General features: G+C 42.5%; 1 protein-coding gene across 2 annotated transcripts in view; it reads right to left on the bottom strand.

The window, feature by feature from the left end:
* Positions 1-4675: 4675 nt before the first annotated feature.
* Positions 4676-24116, bottom strand: part of ireb2 (iron-responsive element binding protein 2) — a 63709-nt gene continuing 44268 nt past the window's right edge. For both annotated transcript variants that reach the window (XM_068015300.1, XM_068015299.1), the window contains 11 exons: positions 21462-21621; positions 19844-19979; positions 19074-19158; positions 18390-18546; positions 18168-18292; positions 15625-15729; positions 13532-13674; positions 12357-12504; positions 12136-12258; positions 11853-12038; positions 4676-5550 (listed from right to left, as the gene is read on the bottom strand). In XM_068015300.1, coding sequence (XP_067871401.1) covers positions 5440-5550; positions 11853-12038; positions 12136-12258; positions 12357-12504; positions 13532-13674; positions 15625-15729; positions 18168-18292; positions 18390-18546; positions 19074-19158; positions 19844-19979; positions 21462-21621 — 1479 coding nt within the window. In that variant the 3' untranslated portion in view covers positions 4676-5439. The remainder of the gene's footprint in view (positions 5551-11852; positions 12039-12135; positions 12259-12356; positions 12505-13531; positions 13675-15624; positions 15730-18167; positions 18293-18389; positions 18547-19073; positions 19159-19843; positions 19980-21461; positions 21622-24116) is intronic.

Here is a 24116-nt window from a genome sequence, read left to right as displayed (position 1 = left end):
TATATTGTCTCCCCATGTTCTACGTACCAAAATGAATCACTTCACATTTCTCTGCATTGAACTTCATCTGCCACCTGTCTGCCCATTTCACCAACTTGTCTATACCCTTTTGGAATTCTCCACTATCCTCCTCACAGTTCACTATCCTTCCAAGTTTCACATCATCCACAAACTTTGAAACTGTGCCCTGTACACCAAGTTCTAGATCATTAATATATATCAGAAAAAGCAAGGAGCTCAACACTGGTCCCTGGGGAACTCCACTATAAATCTTTCTCCAGCCCAAAAAACATCCATTAACCACTACTCTTTTTGTTTCCTGTCACTCAGCCAATTCCATATCCATGTTGCTACTGTCCCTTTTATTCCATGAGCTATAACCTTGCTCATACGTCTGTTGTGTGACACGATATCAAACGCCTTTTGAAAGTCCATGTACATCACACCATTGCCCTCATCAACCCTCTGTTACCTCCTCAAAAAACTTCAGAAAGTTAGTTAAACATGATTTTCCCTTAAAAATTCCATGCAGGCTTTCTTTACTTAACCCACGTGTCCATGTGACTACTAATTTTGCCCCAAATTATTCTTTCTAGAAGTTTCCCCACCACCGCAGTTAAACTGACTGGCCTGTAGTTGTTGGGCTTATCTTTACCCTTCTTCTCCCCTTTCACTTGCTCAGACTGTTACATATCTAACTTCTACCAGTTCTGACGAAGGGTCATAGACCTGAAACATTAACTCTGTTTCTCTCTACACAGATGCTGCCAGACCTGCTGAGTATTTCCCGCACTTCCTGTTCTCATTTCAGAATTCCATCATCCACAGTATTTTGCTCTTACACAAACTAGGGTTGTATTCCCTGGAATTTAGAATGTTAAGGGGTTACTTGATCCAAGTTTTCAAGATATTAAGGGGAACAGATAGGGTACATTGAGAGAGACTAGTTCTGCTGGTTGGGGAGTCTAGGTCTAGGGGGCAGAATCTAAAAATTAGAGCCAGACCTTTCAGAAGTAAAATTAAGAAACACATCTACACACAAGGGTGATAGAAGTTTGGAACACTCTTCTGCAAATGGCAATTGATGAGAGATCAATTAGTAATTTTAAATATGAGATTGATAGATTTTAGTTGACCAAAGATATTAAGGGATATGGGTTAGGTCGCAGATCAGCCACAATATCTCTGAATGGCAGAACAGGCTCAAGGCGCTTAATGGCATACTCCTGTTTGTATGCTCCAAGGTAGGTGGTTGAAGGAAAAAGGAATAAAGCCATACAGGAACGATCAGGCATATGGGATTAGGATTACTGCTTAATGGAGGATAAACACCAACATGAACTGATTGGCTTTTGTCAGCTTAATAACTTGGAGATGAATCACTCTACACTGCCAGATGTCTTCAGTGGAAAGGCTTTGTAAGATGTTATTCAATGCTGGGAGGAAGGTAATGGCTATAGATTATTAGGAATTAGAACGTTATAAGCTTGCCGCAGATATTTTGGACAACAGAAGAGATGCTGTCATTTACCTCTTGTAACCTTTCGGAGAGGCTCCTTTCCTCCTTCCTGTCCTTGTTGCTTCTCAGGTTGCTGCAGTGGGATTCCCTCAAACCAGGACGAAATTATGCAGCATGCAGCGGACCACAACTGCTCAGATCAGTGCAGGAGCAGACTGCAGGGCACCCCCGAAACATCACAGCACTGGATGCAGAACTTCAGCATGTTGAATGATAAGGTGCGAGCAACACCTCAAGTTATCAGACGGCTACTTGCCTGGGCTCCGAAGAAACTGTGTCAGAACCATGGCTGAACAGAGTAGAATCACAGAACAATACAGCGCAGAGACGAAGGCCATTCAACCTGTCGTGCCTGTGTCAGCTCCTTGAAATAGCTATCCAATTAGTCCAACTCCCCTACTCTTTCTCAACAGCCCTGTTTATATCTAATTTCTGAGTATCTTTGCTCTTTAAACAGCCAGCCTTTCACTCCAGTCTATTCCTGCAAGGTGGCAATTAAGCACGACTACTCCAACACAAATGAGTTATGGCAGTTCCCTGCCTATCAGTGTTGTCCATTGGTGAACTTACACAAGCTGAACTGAGGCAATATAACCCATTGTGGAATGAAGATGAATCAACAGAGGGCCTCGATCTGCCTCCAGAACCCTGGGAAACCCGTACAGCCTGACAGTTGTCTTCTACTGCAAGTTACATCCAAAAGGAGTTTGACAGGACCACCAGAATCAATATAGCTTTTAAAAGGGAAGTGGGCAAATATCTGAAAAATAAAAATGTAAGAAAGGTACATGGAAGAGCAAGTGAATAGAACTAGCTGAACAGATCTTCAAGAGTTAGCACGTGAGATGGGCCAAATGACCTTCTGCTCTGTAAAATTTTAATATTCAATAATACCAAATCTAGAGGCCCCTTTCTCAGAAGCAGAGTCAAACTCAAGAGTTTCACTTAGTCACAGTTGAACACATTTTAAGAGACCATTGCTTTCCAGATATTCTATCAACAAAGACTAGTTGGGAATCACTGTTCCCTTCCATGCTTATTTGTACATTCATTAATGCATGTACATTGTACACACATGTACATTGCACTACATGTGGAAACTTTGAGGGAGCCACCTTGACTGGAGAAACTTTCCTCGAAAAAAGTTTGCTGGAATGTTAGTTGCAGCACAGGATATCCGTTGCATTAAAGACATTTTATAGAAAAAATCACATTTCTCAGATACCAGAACAAACATTTCATGATTTCTCATAATACCAGATACATCCGTACTGATAGAATAACACAAACTGCTTTTGAACAAAGGCAGGCAGGAGAATTGGGGCAGGAACTGTTTGTTTGCTCTTAAGCTAGCAGTGAATTTCCACCCTGCCAAATCTAGCCCCGTTAACAAACAGCAATGACTCACCTAGGTAACTATAGTACCGTCATGCAGCATCTTGATCTCAATCTCAATATTTTACAGCCTCCTCCTGAAGTCACCAGCATCACAGATGCGGTCTTCAGCTAAGTTGATTCACTCCACACAATATCAAGAAATGGCTGAAGTCACGGGATACTGCAAAGGCGACGGGCCCTGACAACATTCTGGCAATAGTACTCAAGATTTGTGCTCCAGAACTGGCCGCACCCCTAGCCAAGCTGTTCCAGTACAGCTACAACACTGGCACCTAGCTGACAACGTGGAAAATTGCCCAGGTATGTCCTATCCACAAAAAGCAGAACAAATCCAACCCGGCCAATTACCGCCCCATCAGTCTATTCTCAATCAGCAGCAAAGTGATGGAAGGTGTCACCAACAGTGCTATCAAGTGGCACTTACTCAGCTGCCTGACTTACTTACCTGCTCACTGATGCTCAGTTTGGGTTCCACCTGGGCCACTCAGCTCCTGACCTCATTACAGCTTTGGTCCAAACAGGGACAAAAGAGCTGAACTCCAAAGGTGAGTGGAGAGTGACTGCCCTTGACATCAAGGCATCATTTTACCGAGTGTGGCATCAAGGAGTCTTGGCAAAACTGGAGTCAATTCAAATCGGGAGAAAACTCTCCACTGGTTGGAGTCATACCTAGCGCAAAGGAAGGTGGTTGTGGCTGTTACATGTCAATCATCTCATTCCCAGGACATCACTTCAGGAGTTCCTCAGGGTAGTGTCTTAGGCCCAACCATCTTCAGCTGCTTCATCAATGACCATCCCTCCATCATGAGGTCAGAAGTTGGAATGTTCGCTAATAATTGTATAATGTTCAGCATCATTCGTGACTCCTCAGATACTGAAGCAGTCCATGTCCATATGCAGCAAGACCTGGACAACATTCAGGCTTCAGCTGTAAAGTGGCAAGTTACATTCGTGTAACACAAGTGCCAGCAATGACCATCTCCAACAAGAGAGAATGGAACCATCTCCCCTTGTCATTCAATGGCATTACCACCGCTGAATTCCCCATTATCAACATCCTGGGGGGTTACCATTGACCAAAAACTGAACTGGAGTAGCCATATAAATACTGTGGCTACAAGAGCAGGTCAGAGGCTGGGAATTCTGCAGCGAGTAACTCACCTCCTGACTCCCCAAAGCCTGTCCACCAACTATAAGTCACAAGTCAGGAGTGTGATTGAAATACATTTGCTTGGGGGAGTGTGGCTCCAACAACACTCAAGAAACTCGACACCATCCAGGACAAAGCAGCCGGCTTGATTGGCACCCCATCTACAAACATTCACTCCCTCCACCACTGATGCACAGTGGCAGCAGTGTGTACCATCTATAAGATGCACTGCAGCAACTCACTAAGGCTCCTTCAACAGCATCTACCAAACCCACGACCTCTACCACCTAGAAGAACAAGCGCAGCAGATGCACGGGAACACCATCTGCAATTTCCCCTGCAAGCCACACACCATCCGGACTTGGAACTATTTCGCCGTTCCTTCACTGTCGCTACGTCAAAATCCTGGAACTCCCTTCCTAACAGCACTGTGGGTATACCCGCACCAGATGGAATGCAGTGGTTCAGGAAGGTGGCTCACCACCACCTTCTCAAGGGCAATTAGGGATGGGCAATAAATGCTGGCCTAACCAGTGACACCCACATTCTGTGAAAGAATAAAATAAATAGTTGGACATTTCACAGAGCAGCAAACAGCATGACCCAAATTTATGGTTTGACATGTTTATTCTTACAACTTATTAAAAATGCACAGTTTGTCAGTAGCATTTGTATGTTAGAATTATCACTGAAATACACTTGTCTTGAACACATCATATAATACCAAACATTTTGATGTTTAAACTGAGAGGTGGTTCTTGTCTGCCTACAGTCTGCAAATAAAATCTCAAAACCTTTGCCGCGTTTTCACTGTTTCTTTGTTCCATCGTCCTCAGATGGCTTTACTTCACAGTGTTCTGAATGCTCACGTCACCCTTTGCTTTTAAGTTCGGGAAACTGCTTCCACCCGAAGGCAGAAACAAGGCTAAAATGTGGAAATTTAAAAATTGGGAAGTCTACTGTTAAATAGGGCTAGTTTAAAAAAAATCCCACAGCGACGGAACCTCATACAGAGAAAGGCAGTGGTGGACTGAATGAGCAATGTTGTTTAGTGGTTTGTCTTCAGATCTGAATGGTTCCATTTGCGATACACACATCTCATACAGGAATTTAAGTTACAAAAAAGTATGAAAAATTAATACAGTGATTATAAACGCAAAAGGAAGAAATCATGTGTACTCGCAAGGCAAGGACTCCATTCACAGCCGGTCTCTTGAGGTGCAAGCAGACAGTTCTGAAATATACAGTACACCTGGCATGAAAGACCTCAACAGCTATAGCCATCACTCCAACAGCACTGGATTCAATAATGTCACCTGTGGACGGGAACCCAAACCACAGTTGCAGACGAAGTGAAGAAATGCAGTAGCCGTTATAACATCTTTCGAGCGACATAGTTCAAAATGCCTCCTTGCCTGTAATAGGTGACTTCCATTTCATTGTCAAACTTAGCTACAGCTCTGAATGTCTTTCCTGTATTTGTCTGCAAGACAGAATATTTAACAGATTATATCATGGGAAAAACAATAACTTACTTTTCACTCTTCTACTGATTAAGGTTTTAAACTTACTACGTTTGAAACACAGAAAATGCTGGAAAACACTCAGCATCTGGGTAGGGAGAAACGGAGTTAACGTTTCGGTTTCTCCCTCCTCAGATGCTGCCTGACCTGCTGAGTGTTTCCAGCATTTTGTGTTTATTTCAGATTTCCAGTATGCACAGTATTTTATCAACTGAATATAATCCATGTATTAAAAATAGGGGCACATGGAACAGAAATCACTGGGAGCGGATCAAAAATGGTCAGTCTCAGTCAGAACATTCTCAAGAACCTACAGACAGTCTGAAGTCACCCAGAGTCCTGTCTCGTGTTGGCACCCCTCCTACCCCAACTTCCAAAGCTACAACTGGCAGAGCCAAGAGACAAACTGTAGGTTTTATTTATTTATTTATTTAGAGATACAGCACTGAAACAGGCCCTTCGGCCCACCGAGTCTGTGCCGACCAACAATCACCCATTTATACTAACCCTATAGTAATCCCATATTCCCTACCATCTACCAACACTAGGGGCAATTTACAATGGCCAATTTACCTATCAACCCGCAAGTCTTTGACTGTGGGAGGAAACCGGAGCACCCGGCGAAAACCCACGCGGTCACAGGGAGAACTTGCAAACTCCGCACAGGCAGTACCCAGAATTGAACCCGGGTCGCTGGAGCTGTGAGGCTGCGGTGCTAACCACTGCGCCACTGTGCCGCCCGTATAACTGGAGTGCTGATGTATTGGAGATGTTCCTGTCAGAAAAATCTCATCCCTCCAGCACATTGTCGTCACAGGGAAGTTTCATCACTCTGAGCTCACTGAAAGCATCATAACCCAAGATTAAAGTTGAAAATGCTGGTACCTTAAGAGCTAGAATAACCAGCGTACAATTATACTGTAGCTTTAACACAGTAAAAGAACCCCTAGAGAAGAACAGCAATAGGAAAACAGGGGATCAAAGGCATCATCAAAGGATGGAATCTCAAGGCACTCTTGAGGCGACAGTGTTGGCGATGCAGAGGTCAGAGTGGAATCAGGAGGAACTGGTATGAATACTTCCTGCCTTTACAAATTGGTGCAATTATTTAATAATAATGTGACTTTGAGACTAAAATTAGAGACAAAACAGTTCCTTTAAATTTAGATTTCACCATTTGTTGCTCAGACTCACCAAACTGTAGACCTGCCTGGTTCAGAGTTTCGCACAGAATATACACAAAACTAGGAATGGTCATGAGCCCATTTCACTAACCACATGCGATCGGCACTGTGATGGGCATTCCCCAAATTATTCAAATTTCCTGTCAATTCCCCAGGTAAAGCTTCAGCAAAGTACTGTCTCCCTTAATCCCTTTTCATTTAAAATATGCGTGCACTTACGTAGATACAGTGATGTGGTGGTTATGTTATTGGGTGAGTAATACAGAGAATGGAAATTCAAATTCCAACACGGCATTTTGAAAAACTCTAATTTAGTTTTTTAAAAAAGTCTTGAAACAAAAAGCTTTCAGTGAAAGTGACTATGAAGATTGTTGTAAAAAGCCAATTGCTTTCACTAACGCTCTTTAGGGAAGGAAGCCTGCCATTCTTACCTGACTTGGGCCTACATGTGACTCTAGTCCCACATCAATGTGGTTCCCTCTTAACTGCCCACGGAAGTAGCCCAGCAAGCTACTCAATTTTGAGTAGGCAACTTGGGATGGTCAACAAATGCTGGCTTTGCCAGCATCGCACATATGCCGAGAATGAAGAAAGGAAGGAAAAAATAAAGACATGTTGTGGACCTTATCAGCTGTCTCAGAATGCTTTCATTGTACATGTGCAGGTGGCAGGGGAGAAAGAAAGGAGGCATGAATATACTGGAAAACAAATCTATGCACTGCAGTTTGCTGCCTCGATTCAGACCCAGTCAGGGTCAGTGTAAGGAGAAAAGAAGAAACAGTGCTGAATCCTTGGTGAGCAACTTGCCTCCCTCTCCCAATTGAGAAAGTGCTGGGTCTCGGTTCTCAGTGCTGGACATGATCAAGATTGAAAATAAATCTGACAGATTAAGTACAGGGTTAGGTGTCATCGAGCTTGTGATTTACAGACTGGAGGAGTAAGGGAGATAGAGCTCCATACAGGACAAGCATTTTTCCGAATGTGGTATAACTCATTGAAAGGGAACATGTTCCCTTATAAACAAGAGGACAAGACATCTCATGTTTCAGTTGTAGCACAGAAAGTGTAAGAATTACGAGTGGTCGCCTTTCAAACCAAGAGTTATGGTCACTTATGGCACAGGAGGCCGCCATTCGGCCCATCGAGTCCATGCCAGCTCTCCGCGGAGCAATCCAGTCAGCCCCACACTCCAGCTCCTTCCCCATAGCCCTGCAAGGTTATTTCCTTCAAGTGCTCATTCAATTTCCTTTTGAAATCATTGATTGTCTCCACTTTGTGGGCAGCAAGTTCCAGGTCACAGCCATTTAGTCATTTATGGCACAGGAGGTCGTCATTCGGTCATTACCACTCGCTGCATAAATAAGTTCATCCTTACATTCCCCACAGGATCTCTTGTCCAAAACCTTCAATCTGTGTCCCCTAGTTCTTGTACCATCAGTTAATGGGAACAGTTTTTCCTTGTCTAACTTATCTAAGTCTGGCACAATCTTGTACACCTCTATCAAACCTCCCCTCAATATTCTTTGCTCAGAGAGAACAACCCCAGCTTTTCCAACCTAACCTGGTAACTAAAATCCCACACCCCTGGAACCATTCTGGTAAATCTCCTCTCCATCCTCTCAAGGACCCTCACATCCTTCCTAAAGTGTGGCGACCACAACTGGACACAATACTCTAGCTCGGGCCTAATCAGAGCTTTATAAAGGTTCAGCATAACTTCCCTGCTTTTGTACTCAATGCCTCTATTTATGAAGCCCAAGATCCCATATGCTTTGCTAACCACTCTCTCAATATATTGTGCCACCTTCAAAGATCGATCACATGTACCCCCCACCCCCGGTCCCTCTATTCGCGCACATGTCCCCTTATGTACTCTTTAGAACTGCACCATTAAGTCTATATTGGCTCACCTATCTGCCAAAATGCATCACCTCATATTGCCTGTATTAAATTCCATCTGCCACTTGTCTGCCCATTCTGCTAGCCTATCTATGTCCTGTTGCAGGCACTTCATATCATCCCCACTGTTGGCCACTGCTCCAAGTTTGGCATCATTGGCAAATTTGAAATTCTACTCTGTATTCCAAGATCCAAGCCATTTATATATAGCAAAAAAAGCAGTGGTCTGAGCACTGACCCTTGGGGAACACCACTGTCTACCATCCTCTAGTCCGAAAACCAACCATTTACCACAACTTGCTGTTTTCTGTCCTTAAGCCAATTTTTTTTTATCCAATTGGACACTGGCCCTCCTATTCCATGTGCCTCAATTTTGTTAACCAGCCATTTATGCGGTACTTTATCAAATACTTTAAAATCCATATAGATAACATCCACCGCATTCCCTTCATCAAAAAATTCAATTAGATTATCAAGCCTTTTACAAATCGGTGTTAGCTATCCTTAATTAACTCAAACCGCTCCAAGTGCCTGTTGATATCTTTCCCCGATTATTGTTTCCAAAACCTTACCCACTACTGATAAACTAACTGGCCTGTAGTTACTAGGACTGTCCTTACACACTTTCTTGAATAAGAGTGTCATATTTGCCATTCTCCAATCCTCTGGCACCTCCCCCGTATCTAGGGAAGATTGGAAAATTTTGGCAAGCCTGACCGCTATCTCCACTCCCACTTCTACTTCCTTTAGCAGCCTGGGACGCAAGTCATCCGGACCAGGTGACTTATCTACCCGAAGCATAGCCAGCCTTTCCAGTACCTCCTCCCTAGCCATTGCCCATTCTTTCTTCACTTCTATTGATATTTTGTCAGATTCCTCTTCCTTAGTAAACACCAATACAAAGTACTCATTAAGTATGCTAGCCTTTCCCTGTGCCTCTAAGCATATGACCCTCTTTGTCCCTAATAAGTCACACTCCATCTCTCACTACTTACATGTCAGTAGATGATTCTTGGGTTCCCTTTTATGTTAACTGTCTTTCTGCTCACATATTCTCTCTTTGCCGGTCTTATTTTTCTCTTCACCTCACTCTCAACGTATTGCATAGGGCCTGGTTCTGACTTGAAGAACTCACCTGACATGCATCATACACCCTCTTTTTCTGTTTCATCTTAATCTCTTGTCTCGTCATCCAAGGAGCCCGGTTTTTGGCACCCCTGCCTTTCACCCTTGTTGGAATGTACCCAGCCTGTACCTGAAGCAGCTCTTCCTTAAAGATAGCCCATTGTCCCATTACAGTTTTTCCTGTCAGCCTTTGGTTCCATTTGATCCTGGCTCGATCCCTTCTCATTGCACTGAAATTAGTCCTCTTCCAATCTAGCCATTCTAGCTTATATCGTTCCTTGCTTTTCTGCATTCCAAGTCTAAACCTTATGATACGATGATCACTTTTACTCAAGTGCTCCCCGGCAGACACTTAGTCCACTTGGCCTACTTTATTTCCCAGCACCAGATCCAACAATGCCTCCTTTCTGGTTGGGTCAAGAACATACTGATCAAAGAAGTTCTCCTGAACACAATCCAGAAATCCTTCCCCCTCCTTTCCCTTTACTTTCAAATTATCTCTATTGATATTTGGGTAATTAAAGTCTCCCAATATCACCACTCTGTAGTTCTTGCACATCTCTGAATTCCCTGCAGATTTGCTCCGCTATCTCTCACTATTTGGAGGCCTATAGAATACCTCCAGTAGCGTGATCATACCTTTTTTGTTTCTCAACTCGAACCAAATGGATTCTGCCCTTATCCCCTGAAAGTTATCCTCTCTTTCCAACACTACAATGTTTCTTCCCTAATCGGTACTGGCACCTCACCTTTCTTTTTTCCTTCTCTATCTTTTCTGAACACTTTATATCCTTGTATATTAAGTGCCCAGTCCTCATCATTTTTAAGTCACGTTTCCGTTATTGTCACTACATCATAATCCCATACTGCTAATTGTGCTTGTAGCTCACCAACCTTATTCACCAAACTGTGTGCATTTACAAATATATGTTTTAATCCTGTCTTTGCATTTTTCACGAGTCCGGGTGAAAGACCTTCTTACTAAACTGTGCCACTTTTCCCCTGCTAGTTGGTACTTTCCACAGCATTCTGTCGCTTCCAGCTATAAATGGTGATTGAAAGGGAAAAGTCTGGACACAGTTTGCAGCTGTTAGCAAATCACTAAAATAAATTCCCTTAACTTTTGGACAGCAACAGGTGAATCTCACCTGATCCTCAGTTGTTTAAGGCAATGAAAATTGGGTCACTTACATCCCGAAAGACATCAGATGCGAGCCCTAGTCTGTGCTGATTTAGCTGATATTAACTGTCCAGCAGCCCGCCTTGGGTCAGAAGGAAGTAAACTAAATGAGATAGAATTCCTGCTCCAGAGGCCCTGGGGAAAGTGCATGTGGGCTTTGAGGATGGGATTGGGATCATGCTTGGCTGTGATGCTCTGAGTGTACTGAAACTATCTGCCCAGGCTCACACACAAAGGAATTGCTCCTTCAGGAAAGAAAGCAGTTAAGAGAATGGAAAATAGAAGAGATAGTTCCCGTCTCTCAAAAGCTCCCTCGAACTTGAACAATTGATGAAAAGGAGCCAACCAATATGTGGTCACAGAAAAATCATATATCAGTCTTGGGGGGTGGTAGGGACAGGGAGAAGGAGAAATATCTGTTGGGCGGCACAGTGGTTAGCACGGCAGCCTCACAGCTCCAGCGACCCGGGTTCGATTCTGGGTACTGCCTGTGCGGAGTTTGCAAGTTCTCCCTGTGACCACGTGGGTTTTCGCCGGGAGCTCCGGTTTCCTCCCACAGCCAAAGACTTGCAGGTTGATAGGTAAATTGGCCATTATAAATTGCCCCTAGTATAAGTAGGTGGTAGGGGAATGGAGGGAAGGTGGGGATGTGGTAGGGAATATGGGATTAATGTAGAATTAGTATAAAATGGGTGGTTGATGGTCGGCACAGACTCGGTGGGCTGAAGGGCCTGTTTCAGTGCTGTATCTCTAAAAAAAAACCTTCTCTCACCACGACTCTTGATGTGAGAGCAAGGCAGAACAAAACTGTAATAAATTATATCAGCACCCCCTACAAGTATAAGTTAATCTACAGAAGATTTTATATCCATACCGATACATCGACTGTCGTTCCAGGGCACAGCTCTTTAGGAATTATTATTGTGTACCGCTCCTTTCCGGTGAGTCCAAGCTTGTCTACATTTTCTTCTGGAAGGAACTGAAGGGGAATGACGCCCATACCAATCAAGTGGTTCTTGTGCATCTTCTCGTAACTCTCAGCTAGAATGGCTTTGACGCCCTGCAATGCAGTGGCACAATAACAGGATTACATCGGCAATTTAAGTCAGAAATCAACTCACAGCAGTTCTTACAAGAGGTACAGAATTGAGCTTTACCAATAAATAAGGTCCCTTGGCTGCCCAGTCTCTCGAGCTACCCAAGCCGTATCTTTTCCCAGCTAAAATAATCAATGGAAAGCCTTCCCTCTGGTACCGCTCAGCTGCATCAAACACATCAAACTGTAAAAATAAAAGGTACACAGGTTCATCAAAAAAGCCGCTTTTTTTAAAAAGAAAAATATTAAACTTTTAATGCATTAATCACTCCGAATACTTACTGTTTGCCCAGATGGGATGTGTATTGTTTTCGGTGCTGTTTTGCCAATAAACTTGTTCAGGAGCCTGATGTTGGCGAAGGTCCCTCGGGTCATCACAGCATCATTACCCCGTCGTGCTCCATATGAGTTAAACTCACGGGGCGTGAGACTAAGTTTACAAAAAGAATTCATACACAATTAATATATCTTTAATTCCGTCAATTGTTGAATTTCTTGTTTCAATTAGAGTTATTGGTTTGAATGAATTGATACTGTGAAGGAGCTGATTAGTAGAGGTGCAGACATTAACCCAACAATGCTCTGGCATGAAGTGCAGAGGAATAATTCAGCGATTTGTGCTCCCCATTGGGAGTGGCACTCAGAGACCGCATGGGGGAATCACAGATGTGCAGCCTGTGACTTTTCACCCAGCAAATTCCATTTAAAGACATGCTCTCCAAGTGCAGAATACCCTATTATGCATGTTAATTGAGCTTCTACATGTTGTCTGGCTTAGTAACCCTCCAAGTGTTAAGAAAAACAGACAGAAAAACATTAAAGGTCATCGCAAATCTGATTTCCAAGATTGCACCCAGCACTCATCATGCTCCGAGGTATCTGCCTTGATAAAGAGAATAAGATAGCTTTGAACTGGGCTTGTGAATGATGTTGGTTTTCATTGCAGTCAGTCCCTGTACTAGCATTGCCAGTAACTGTGTGGTTATAGAAAGGGTTTTTTCCCCAAAGTGCAGTAGAAATCTAGCAAATTCTCCCCCAAAAAGCTGTAGATGCTGGGCCAATGGAGATTTCAAGATGGAGATAAGGTGATAGTATCAGGGGTATGGAGCTAAGGCAGGTAGATGGAGTTAAGATGCAGATCAGCCATGACCTAAATGAATGGGTTTGAGGGGCTGTATGTTCTCCTATGTTCCATGAAAGAAAATCCAATTCTACTATGTGTACATAGCTAACAACTAAACACTGATGGAATGAATTTAGTATCTTGCCATTTAGTGTTTTTTTAAATGACCGTAAATATTGAATTAGATTGGCTTGTCTCTATTTGTCAGAGAATTTCACATGTTTTTGATCAGGAAGTTGAGAAAAGGTAATGGATCCCAGTAAGTATTTTTATTTAAAAACAAGCACCAAGCTTGAAAGCCAATAAATGGAGAGTAATCGAAAATTCCACTTACCCTTTACAGGTCAGGTATCTGGCAGCAGCACTGTTACGGGCTATACTGCCTGCAGGGGAGATGTGGTCAGTGGTAACAGAATCTCCCAGATGTAGCAGGACGTGGGCATTTTCAATGGACTGAGGACAGCTGGGTTCTTTGGTCTAAAGGAAAAAGAAAGGAAGATAAGTTAAATTCACACGTGAAGCAAGCACTGAAACTGAATGGCGTGGGCATGATCATGATTTGGAGGAGTGAAGCTTGATTGGTGATGCAGGAGTGTTACATTTTATTCCATACAAATCATGCATCTGTTATTAGATGGATAGAAATGGTCATTCCCAATATCCTGCATGTTCCTAGATAGAAGAGATAATGAACGACCAGGTCACCACATAATCTCCTCTGGCTTTCCAAACTAGTTACAAGCAGGCAGCCGTTCTACTCTCAACTGGCTCTTGGGCAAGAAATAGTAAGTGGTACAGTTTGGACCAAAAATAGAGAAGAAATAATGAGGAACAAATAAAAAGGGCAGTGATTTTTGCAACCTGCAAATGTGACTCCTGTTCTGTTACTGAAGCCATCTGGGTCTTAGTTCTAGCAATGGAATGCACTAATACTCCACCACAAGTCTAAAAACACTAAAATCAACTTCAAATTGTAAACTACATTTTAAGTTAAAAATTTGGATTCAAATTATATACAAGAATACATGACACATTCTTCCAGAACAAAAGAATTAAACTAGATACCTTGGCATGGAATCTGTAAACATTTTTTAAAAAAAGCTTAGTTTAAAATACAATACGGTTTTAAAAACAGTACACATTTAGTTTAAGTTCTGCAAGATCTTTCATACAGCAATTTTTAAAAATGTAATCCTTGAGTAAGAATTTGTAACTGGACGAAATTCAACATTACAAAAGCAGAATGGGTACTGCCTGGCTCACATTTAGATAATTTCTGGTGAAAACTCTTAAATAGGGAACCCCATTTGTCTTCCGAGATAATCATGAGGGACATTTACTTTTAATTAATTCACAGGATGTGAGCATTGCTGGCAAGGCCAGCATTTATTACCCACCCCTAATTGCCCTTTAGGTGGTGAACTGGCTTCTTGAACCACTGTGGTAAAGGTACTCCCAGAGTGCTGCTAGGGAGGCAATTCCAGGCATTTGGCACAGCAACAATGAAGGAATGGTGATATATTTCCAAGTCAGGATGGTGTGTGGCTCAGAGGCTAATTTGCAGATGGTGGTGTTCCCATGCATCTGCTGCCCTGGTCCTTCTAGGTGGTAGAGGTTGTGGGTTTGGAAGATGCTGTCGAAGGAGACGTGGCAAGTTGCTGCAGTGCATCCTGAAGATGTACACACTACTGCTACTGTGCGCCAGTGGCGCAGTGCGAGTGCTTAAGGTAGTGGATGGGGTGCCAATCAAGTGGGCTATTTTGGCATGGATGATGCTGAGTTTCTTGAGTGTTGTTGGAGCTGCACCCATCCAGGCAAGTGGAGAGTATTCCATCACACTCCTGACTTGTGCCTGTAGATGGTGGACAGGCTTTGGGGAGTCGGGAGGTGAGTTATTCACTGCAGAATTCCCAGCCTCTGACCTGCTCTTGTAGCCACAGTATTTATGTGGCTGATCCAGTTCAGTTTCTGGTCAATGGTGACCCCTTGGATGTTGATAGTGGGAGCTAGAAGCTTCTGTACAGCTTCTCACCAGGAGAGTGCTTTTCAGCTTTTCGATGGATGAAGCTCATGATGCTGGCACTGAATGAATGTTTTCAACTTTTAGATTCATTTCTTTATAAAAGCCTCCTGCCATCACCTATACAATCAGCTCGCTCCTCTGCCAAGATACACTCAATGCGGTCCTTGTGCATTTTTGTGAAAGGTTGCTCTCTGGTCAATCTCCCAGGATATTGTCTTTTTCACGAGGAGGGAGCTTTGCAGCAATCGCAAACACATTTAAAGATTGGGGTCCAGAAGAGAGAACCGGGGGGTGGGGAGAGGCAAGCGAGGGGGGGGGAAGAAAGTATACAAAGCCAAGATAAAAATACTGACATAATAGCAAAATAAAGGAACAGCACTGATTATAAAATTGATATTACTTACAAATTTATCAAAAAATGAAGGACATCTGATATAGGTTGATTTTGAATCCCAGGGAAACAGAAGCGACTCTGGAGCTTCCAAGGCATTCCAGCGATTATTTCCTTTCTAGGAAAAAAATGAATGGAATTTCTGCTTGATATTTTCAGTTTTTTTAAAAAATACCAATTGCTTACTTGTGATTTTTTTTAGTCCAAAAATAAATCTATGTCACAATATGAGCAAAGGTTTCTCATCCAGCCACACTTTTTTCTAACAATGAAACAACACAAAACTCCAAGAATTTTGTCTATGATTAGTAAATTTGCTGGAGCCATTGCCCAGTTAGTTGGCGAACCAAATCTTTTAATATACAAGCTGGTCATAAGAGTTGAGGGAAAGAGACAGTTTAGAAACTCAATCCTCAGAGCCACCTAGTGACCAGAGCCTGAAATTATATTGTGGCAGTTGACCACTGCAAAATTGATGGGAAACATTGACAGAAATATACAATGGAAATAGTTTTTACAGAGAAGTGGGACAAACAAATCATGATAACAGGAAGCAAGGTTCATGCTCAAGAAACACATCCTATACAACAATTTTAAGTTGAATACTTTCCTGTAGGGTTCAAATTGATTATTGCTAGCTGTTTATCCACAGGTTGTAGCAAATACACACCCCATATTTATTGATACATGGGGGCTAATTGTTTCCATTGTCCTTGGATGCGGACCTTTCTAAAAGGTCACTCCAGTGTTTGGAACTGATCAATGGGTCAAGCCAATTCCATTCAATTACAAGCCGCGATGGGGCTGATTACAGTAAATGTTTACTTGGCAGCTGTATGCTTAGAGAGAAAGAAAAAAAGTCACTTTTTTAAAAATCCTGTGCAGTTAAGAGAACTAGTTTACAATTTTGTTTTGTTCTGGGTTATCGCCAAAAGACTTTTGGAGCTACACCTTGCACAGTAGTGCACAAAAGAAAGCAGCCAATCTGCAGCCATGAGGGGTATGTGGTACATCAGACAACCCTGCGGTACATCAGACAATCCTGTGGTACCAGATAACCAGGGGCATAAATAACCGAGGTTTTAAGCACAAGATTAACATTGAAGATTTTGCAGGAGAAACTTTTATTGTTTTGACAGTGAGGAGATTTATAAATCTTGTTATTTACTGCAAGTATACCACTTGCACTGGGTATGATTAATTTACTTAATTAATATTCAAAATGTGTCTGCTGGTTTATTATCTGAATCAGTCCAATAAGAGTGCAACTTCTTCTGTTGAAAATCAGTTCTGATGGAAGGTCATTGACCTGAAACATTAACTCTGTTTCTTTCTCTACAGATGCTGCCTGACCTGCTAAGTATTTCTAGCGTTTTCTGTTTTAATTTCAGATTTCCAGCAGCTGCAGTATTTTGTTTTTGTGTAAGACTGCATATTCTTCTACCCATCAAAGGTGTGGCAGCATGGGGTATATTTTAGTAAGCTGGAGTACAAGTTTTTTTTATTCATTCATTGGATGAGTGCTGCTGGCAAGGCCAGCATTTATTGCCCATCCCTAATTGGCTTTGAGAAGTTGGTGGTGAGCCACTTTCTTCAACTACTGCAGTCTGCATGGTGTAGGTACTCCCAAAGTGCTATTGCATAGGGTATTCCAGGATTTTAACCCAGCCACAATGAAGGAACGATGATATATTTCCAAGTCAGGATGATGTACGACTTGTAGAGGAACTTGGAGGTGATGCTTTTCCCATGCATCTGCTGTGCTTGTCCTTCTAGGTGTTTGAGGTCACGGGTTTGGGAGGTGTTGTTGAAGAACCCTTGGTGAGTTGCTGCAGTGTATCTTGTAGATGGTACACACTACTGCCACGGTGTGCCGCTGGTGGAGGGAGTGAACATTTAAAGCAGTAGATGGGGTGCCAATCAAGTAGCCTACTTTTCCCTGGATGGTGTCAAGCTTCATGAGTATTGTTGGAGTTACACTCATCCAGGCAAGTGGAGAGTATTACATCACACTCCTGACTTGTGCTTTTTAGATAGTGGAAAGGCTCTGGGGAGTTAGAATTCCCATCCTGCTCTTACAGCCACTGCATTTATGTGGCTGGTCCAGTTAAGTTTCTAGTAAATGGCGTGCCCAGGATATTGATGGTGTGGGATTCAGCGATAGTACTGCCATTGAATGTCACAGGGAGATGGTAAGGCTCTCTATTACTGGAGATGGTCACTGCCTGGCACTTTTGTGGCGTGAATGTTACTTGCCACTTATCAGCCCAAGCCTGAATGCTGTCCAGGTCCTGCTGCATGTGAGCAGAGACTGCTACATTATCTGAGAAATTGCGTATGGATGACAGTGGTTCTCTATTCAACCCCTGAATCTCATTACATTTAGCTGGGGATTGGGTTGTACAGGCACACTCTGGCTCATTGGGGGGCAGGCAATGGTCAATGACATTGAACCCAAGCAGAATATCTGGCATTAAGCAAAAAATCATAATATGCAATAAGGGCCTCTTGAACGTTGTCCCCTGACCCGAGTAGTTCAGCTGTGTAACTACCAACCTCTACTTTTTCTCTCAGTTCTTTAAACATGGACGGGATCACTTGCTGTTCCTCTACCTGCTGGATATCTTCCCTGCTAGGCCAAATATCATGCAGGTAGATTTCTTTTCCATTGGAGTTTACACCTAGAAAATAATGGCAAAATATTAATTCCATTTTTTCAAATTAACCAAATGAGAAACACTCAATGGACACAGATCTACCAACAAACCAATTACATACCTAAAGGTTCCTTTTCAAAGTCTATGTTAACTGTGCCAGCAATGGCATATGCTACCACTAATGGAGGAGAGGCGAGGTAGTTGGCACGAACACAGTCACAGAGGCGGCCCTCAAAGTTTTTATTTCCAGATAGAACTCCACACGCAACGAGGTTTCCCTGTACGAGAGAAGGAGAGAGACAGAGTGTGTGGGTTGGGGGGGGAAAGAGAGAGAGAGAGAGAGAGTGAGTCAGTCAGTAACCATTCAGACTTACAATCTTCTTCACTAAAAGCAAAGGGTTGCAGCAAAGAACAATAGGATGGAACCCGATTTAAAATTTTACAAGTGAACATCTTTTCACAAAGTTACAGATTGTAAGGTGGCATGCAATGGTGTGTCTGCAATGATGATAATGTAACTTGCATGATGTAACTGTACCTTAAATGAGGCACACAATGTCACTACAGAGTGATGAAATCTGAAAAATGCTGAGAATTACTTGGGATGATTCCCCCATCCCCGGTCCATAAACATTTTCAAATGTTTTCTACTGTAACGTTGTACATTTTGTCTACATAGGATGAAAGCATTAAATGGCTTTTAAGTGACATTTTGAGAAGTGTTTTGCCAGGCATGTACATCCACTGTCATAAAGAACACTCCTCTTGGTGCAAAGACATTTACAAAGCAAACATCCGATTTTACCTGTTTGATACCAGCAACAACAGACTCCGGCAAAGGGGCTGTATTCCCAACACAGGTCGCACAGCCGTAGCCAATAACTTCAAACCTGTTTCAAAAAGATAGACAAGTGCTGCTTACCCATTTAACACACACATTAGATTTACCATTGTAGAAGAATCAGTGATCATTTCTTCCATTTACAGCTTTTTTGCTAGACCAGTGGGTAGCTTATACTTGTATGCTGCCAGTATTATTGCCCAATACCAGTTCATTCAATAAGGGACTGTAAGTGATACGTGCATCACATTTCCACCTATGTGTTACCTTAATTTTAACCAATGTACAAACTGAAGAGGAGAATGGGGTTTGCTGCAATGAGTCTACTATTGAAACCTGCACGAAACTCACATCCATACAGTGATCGACCTGACAGCAGCTTTTCTCAGTTTAGCAGCTGTTCAATCACCAAGCTCTCCATGCACAAGCTACAAATAGCTTTCAGCACTTGTATGATATGGTGAACTCGCTATCATGTCTCACTCATTACAATTAAAAGCATATTTTAAATAAGAAAGTGAGGAGTATCCTGCTGGATAGTGAAGGAGGAAGCTTCTGTTACCCGAGACAATTTGCTGCCCCCAAATAAGCAATTTGAATCAACTCCAGAATGTTCCATGAAAACATTAAAAGTTTTCTTTCTCCTCTCACTTTCACAGACAAAATTTAATTGGCAGTCACTTTAACTTCATTACTGAATAAGACCACTGAATTGAGCATTTGAAAGCACCTACCCGAGCCTGTGCAGATAAGGCAGTACACCACTGGCATTCAAGTAATACGTCACCATCCCACTTCCAGGGGACAAGCTGGTTTTAATGTAAGGTTTAACAGACAAACCTGCTTCAATGGCCTTTTTAGCCAGCAAACCTGGTGGAAATATTTAAACTTTGAATCAGTACGCATTATAGAAAAAGGGGAATTAACCTGTATGAATAGCTGATGTGATCAGAGTGAAGAATGTCAATTCTAAGTAAAAAAAAAGAAAAAGAGCTGCATTTTATACAGCACCATTTACATGACATCTCAAAGTGCTTTAAAGCCAATCAAGTAATTTGAAAGTGTAGTCACTGTTGTAAAATAGGAAGTGTGGCAGCCAATTTGTACACAGCAAGCTCCCACAAATAGCAACATGAAAATGACCGGATAATCGGCTATATTGATGTTGGTTGAGGAATAAATATTGAGCAGGACACCAGGGAGAACTCCCCTGCTCTTCGTCAAATAGTGTTATGGCATATTTTATGTCCACCCAAGATGGCAGATGTTTAACATCTCACCAAAAGACTGCACCGTTGACACTGCAGCTGTATTTCAGTACTGCACTGGAGCATCAGTCTGGATTTTATGAATCCACAACCTTTTGACTGAGAGACGAGAGTGCTACCCACTGAGCCACGGCTGACACAAGAAGAATTTCTTTCAGGATCCAGCACTCTCAGGTAGGTACCGACAAGATTCTGACTGATTCTATACCAACTAGCTGTCTTAACTCCAACTTCAAAATAACATGCTAGTACACAGTGAACAGCTGTGCTGCTGCCTCCAGTTATTGAACAGCCTGTTGATTTTTTTTTTATCATCAAGCTCACTCAAGTAAGTAATGGGCACTAAAATAAAAGCAAAATACTGCGGACGCTGGAAATCTGAAATGAAAACAAGAAATGCTGGAACAACTCAGCAGGTCTGGCAGCATCTGTGGAAAGAGAAGCAGAGTTAACGTTTCAGGTCAGTGACCCTTCGGGCCGAAGAAGTGTCACTGACCCGAAACGTTAACTCTGCTTCTCTTTCCACAGATGCTGCCAGACCTGCTGAGTTGTTCCAGCATTTCTTGTTTTTATTTAAGTAATGGGCAGGTTGCCAGAGGGTGCCTAGTGCCCATGGAACCAATATCTTAGCAATATTTGTAAGGGGATGGGGAGGAGGAAGAGGGGAGAAACAGGGCAATTGGTCTCAATCATGGGTCTTAATCTAAACCTTGGAGAAATACTCTTGTCATTGCACCAATGGTTACTCTCACTCCCCCACATTCCCAGTTTCTCCCCACAGCAAACATTCTTAAACCACCTCAAAATGTAATTTCTGCTAGCTCAGTGAGCTCTGAGTTGCTGCCTTTCATCTCCAAGGAAATGGGTTCAGATTGCCCAAACTCATTCCGTGTAACATTTTACAGCTAGGAGAACGACTACATTTCCACTCTGATTAGTCTTGAGCTGGATTCAAACCAAGGTCCCAAAGGCGAACTTAGAACACATTAACCTTTTGCAATACCTCCCTGACAGAGTGAAATTAGAGGTAGGTGACAAATGTGATTTTATGGTAAACTAGTTTGATCACAAATAGATACTTTACCTGCCCCCAGCATGACGGATGGATTACAATTATTCGTACAGCTTATTACAGCGGCAATGACAACAGAACCATGGGCGAGCTTATAATCTTTCCCTTCAAACTCAATGGCAACGATCTTCTTCTGCTTTTCTGGGAGAATCTGAAATCCTTTAAAGCCAACCTGCACCAAAAGCAAATTAGAATGCAGTTAAGCACTACTTGAGACAAACAGTACAGAACATTTTGGATGGGATACAGAAAAGTATCTTAATCGGCTTAAGGTCTAATACAGTCTACCAATAAAACTATAATCGAGATACTGATTCTTGAGCCATTCCTGCTCCAATTATCCCTTGACTCCGCTGACCCCTTGCTGGGTGCAATGTCAAAAGTTCCTCAGTCGCCCAACTGGGTATCATCATATGTGGGCCTCAACACCAAGTGCTACTGAAATGCAGGTAGGAGGGGGAACAGGGCGGGGTGAGGCAGAATGGTGGGAAGCGAAGAGAGAAAGAGTTCATGGCCAAGTCCAATCTGTTCTCACCTGATCTACACATGGGGTCACTAGATACGTTGTTGAACCGGAGATGCTGAGGTTAAGTTTAGTACTCCACCTGTCATTCCAGTATCGATCAGTTAATCATTGTGAGTAACTGAGAAACCTATGACTGCACCGCTTAGCAGCACTACCACGCTGAGATTGGCACCCAGGATGGATCGAAGGCACAGTCAATTAACCAGCCGAAAGATGCACACAGAGTTCACAAAAAGAGTGGCTACAATTATGGAACTGTACCACAGGAAAGTTACTGCCTTCAGGTGAGCAGCGGAGGAACTGTTTGAAGAAAAATGTTTCATTAAAAAAGAGATCTTAATCAGCAAATATCTGTCGTAGAGTATTTCAGTCACAGGAGTTTGGTGGAAGTTCACAGTTAAGGTGGCATCCAAACATCTATAATGAATAACTGATTTCTAATTCACTACCAGTCATTTACACAATGGAGATATAGGAAGGGTTTAAACTAAATTGGCAGGGGGTTGGGCACCAGCATATAGAACAAGAGAAATAAGGTGTTTAATGTTAGACAGTACTAGACAGGAGCAGACTAACGGGTTAAAAGGAATGCAAAAACAGGATTACAATGCATATAAAGGCACAAAGTGTGGTGAATAGAGTTGGTGAGCTACAAGTACAAATAGCAGTCTGGGAATATGTTGTAGTGGCAATAACGGAGACACGGCTTAAAAATTCTGAGGACTGGGTGCTTAATATACAAGGACATAAAGTGTTCAGAAAAGGTAGAGAAGGAAAGAAAAGGGAGGTGGGTGCCAGTACTGATTGGGGAAGGCATTGTAGTGTTGGAAAGAGGGAATGTCCTTGAGGAGGCAAGGACAGAATCCATTTACTTAGAGTTGAGAAGCAAAAAGGGTAGGATAACGCCAATAAGGGTATTCTATAGGTCTCCAAATAGTGAGAAAGACACAGAGGAGCAAATCTAGAGGGAAATCACAGAGATGTGCAAGAACTATAGGGTGGTGATACTGGGGAACTTTATATTCCCAAATATCGATTGGGATAATGTCAGAGTAAAGTGAAAGGAGGGGGAGGAATTTCTGAAATGTGCTCAGGAGAACTTCTTTGATCAGTATGTCCCCGGATCGACTAGAAAAGAGGCATTTATGGATCTGGTGCTGGGAAATGAGGTGGTCCAAGTGAACCAAGTGCCTGTGAGGGAATACTTGGGTAAGAGGTAAGAGTGATCTTGTATCATAAGGTTTAGACGTAACGCAGAAAAGCAAGGAACAATATAAGGTAGAATTACGAGATTGGAAGAGGGCTAATTTCAATGCAACGAGAAGGGATCTAGCGAGGGTAGAATTGAACCAAAGACTGACAAGAGAAACTGTAATGGAACAATGGGTTATCTTTAAGAAAGAGCTGCTTCAGGTACAGGCTAGGTATATTCCAACAAGGGTGAAATGTAAGGGAAACAAAAACAGGGCTCCTTGGATGACGAGGGAGATAAAGATTATGATAAAACAGAAAAAACAAGGGTACATGATGCATGTCAGGTGAACTCAACTGAGGACCAGGACAAATGCAATAAGTTGAGAGGGGAGGTGAACAGGAAAATAAGACTGGCAAAGAGAGAATATGAGAATGACAGTCAACCTAAAAGGGAACCCAAAAATCTTCTACCAGCGTGTAAATTGTGAGTGGGTAATAAGAGGTGGAGTGTGGCCTATTAGGGAGAAATAGGGTAATATATACTGAGAGGCACAGGGTAAGGTTAGAATACTTAATGAGCACTTTGTATTGGTGATTACCAAGGAAGAGGAATCTGACAAAATATCAGCAGAAGCAGAGAGAGTAGAGACAATGGATAGGGTAAAAATTGAGTGCGAGGAAGTACTGGAAAGGCTGGCTATGCTTAGGGTAGATAGGTTACCTGATCTGGATGACTTGCATCCCAGGTTGCTAAAGGAAGCGAAGGAGAAAATACTGGAAGGGCCTGCCATAATCTTCCAATCTTCCCCAGATAGAGAGGAGGTGCCAGATGATTAGAGTGGCAAATGTGACACCCTTATTCAAGAAAAGGTGTAAGGACAACCCTAGCAACTACAGGCCAGTTAGTTTATCAGTAGTGGGTAAGGTTTTGGAAACAATAATCAGGG

The sequence above is a fragment of the Heterodontus francisci genome, chromosome 35 (assembly GCF_036365525.1).
Source record: "Heterodontus francisci isolate sHetFra1 chromosome 35, sHetFra1.hap1, whole genome shotgun sequence".
Classification (NCBI taxonomy): domain Eukaryota; kingdom Metazoa; phylum Chordata; class Chondrichthyes; order Heterodontiformes; family Heterodontidae; genus Heterodontus; species Heterodontus francisci.
Note: the sequence above shows the minus strand (reverse complement) of the source record. Positions and strands in the feature narration are given on the sequence as shown.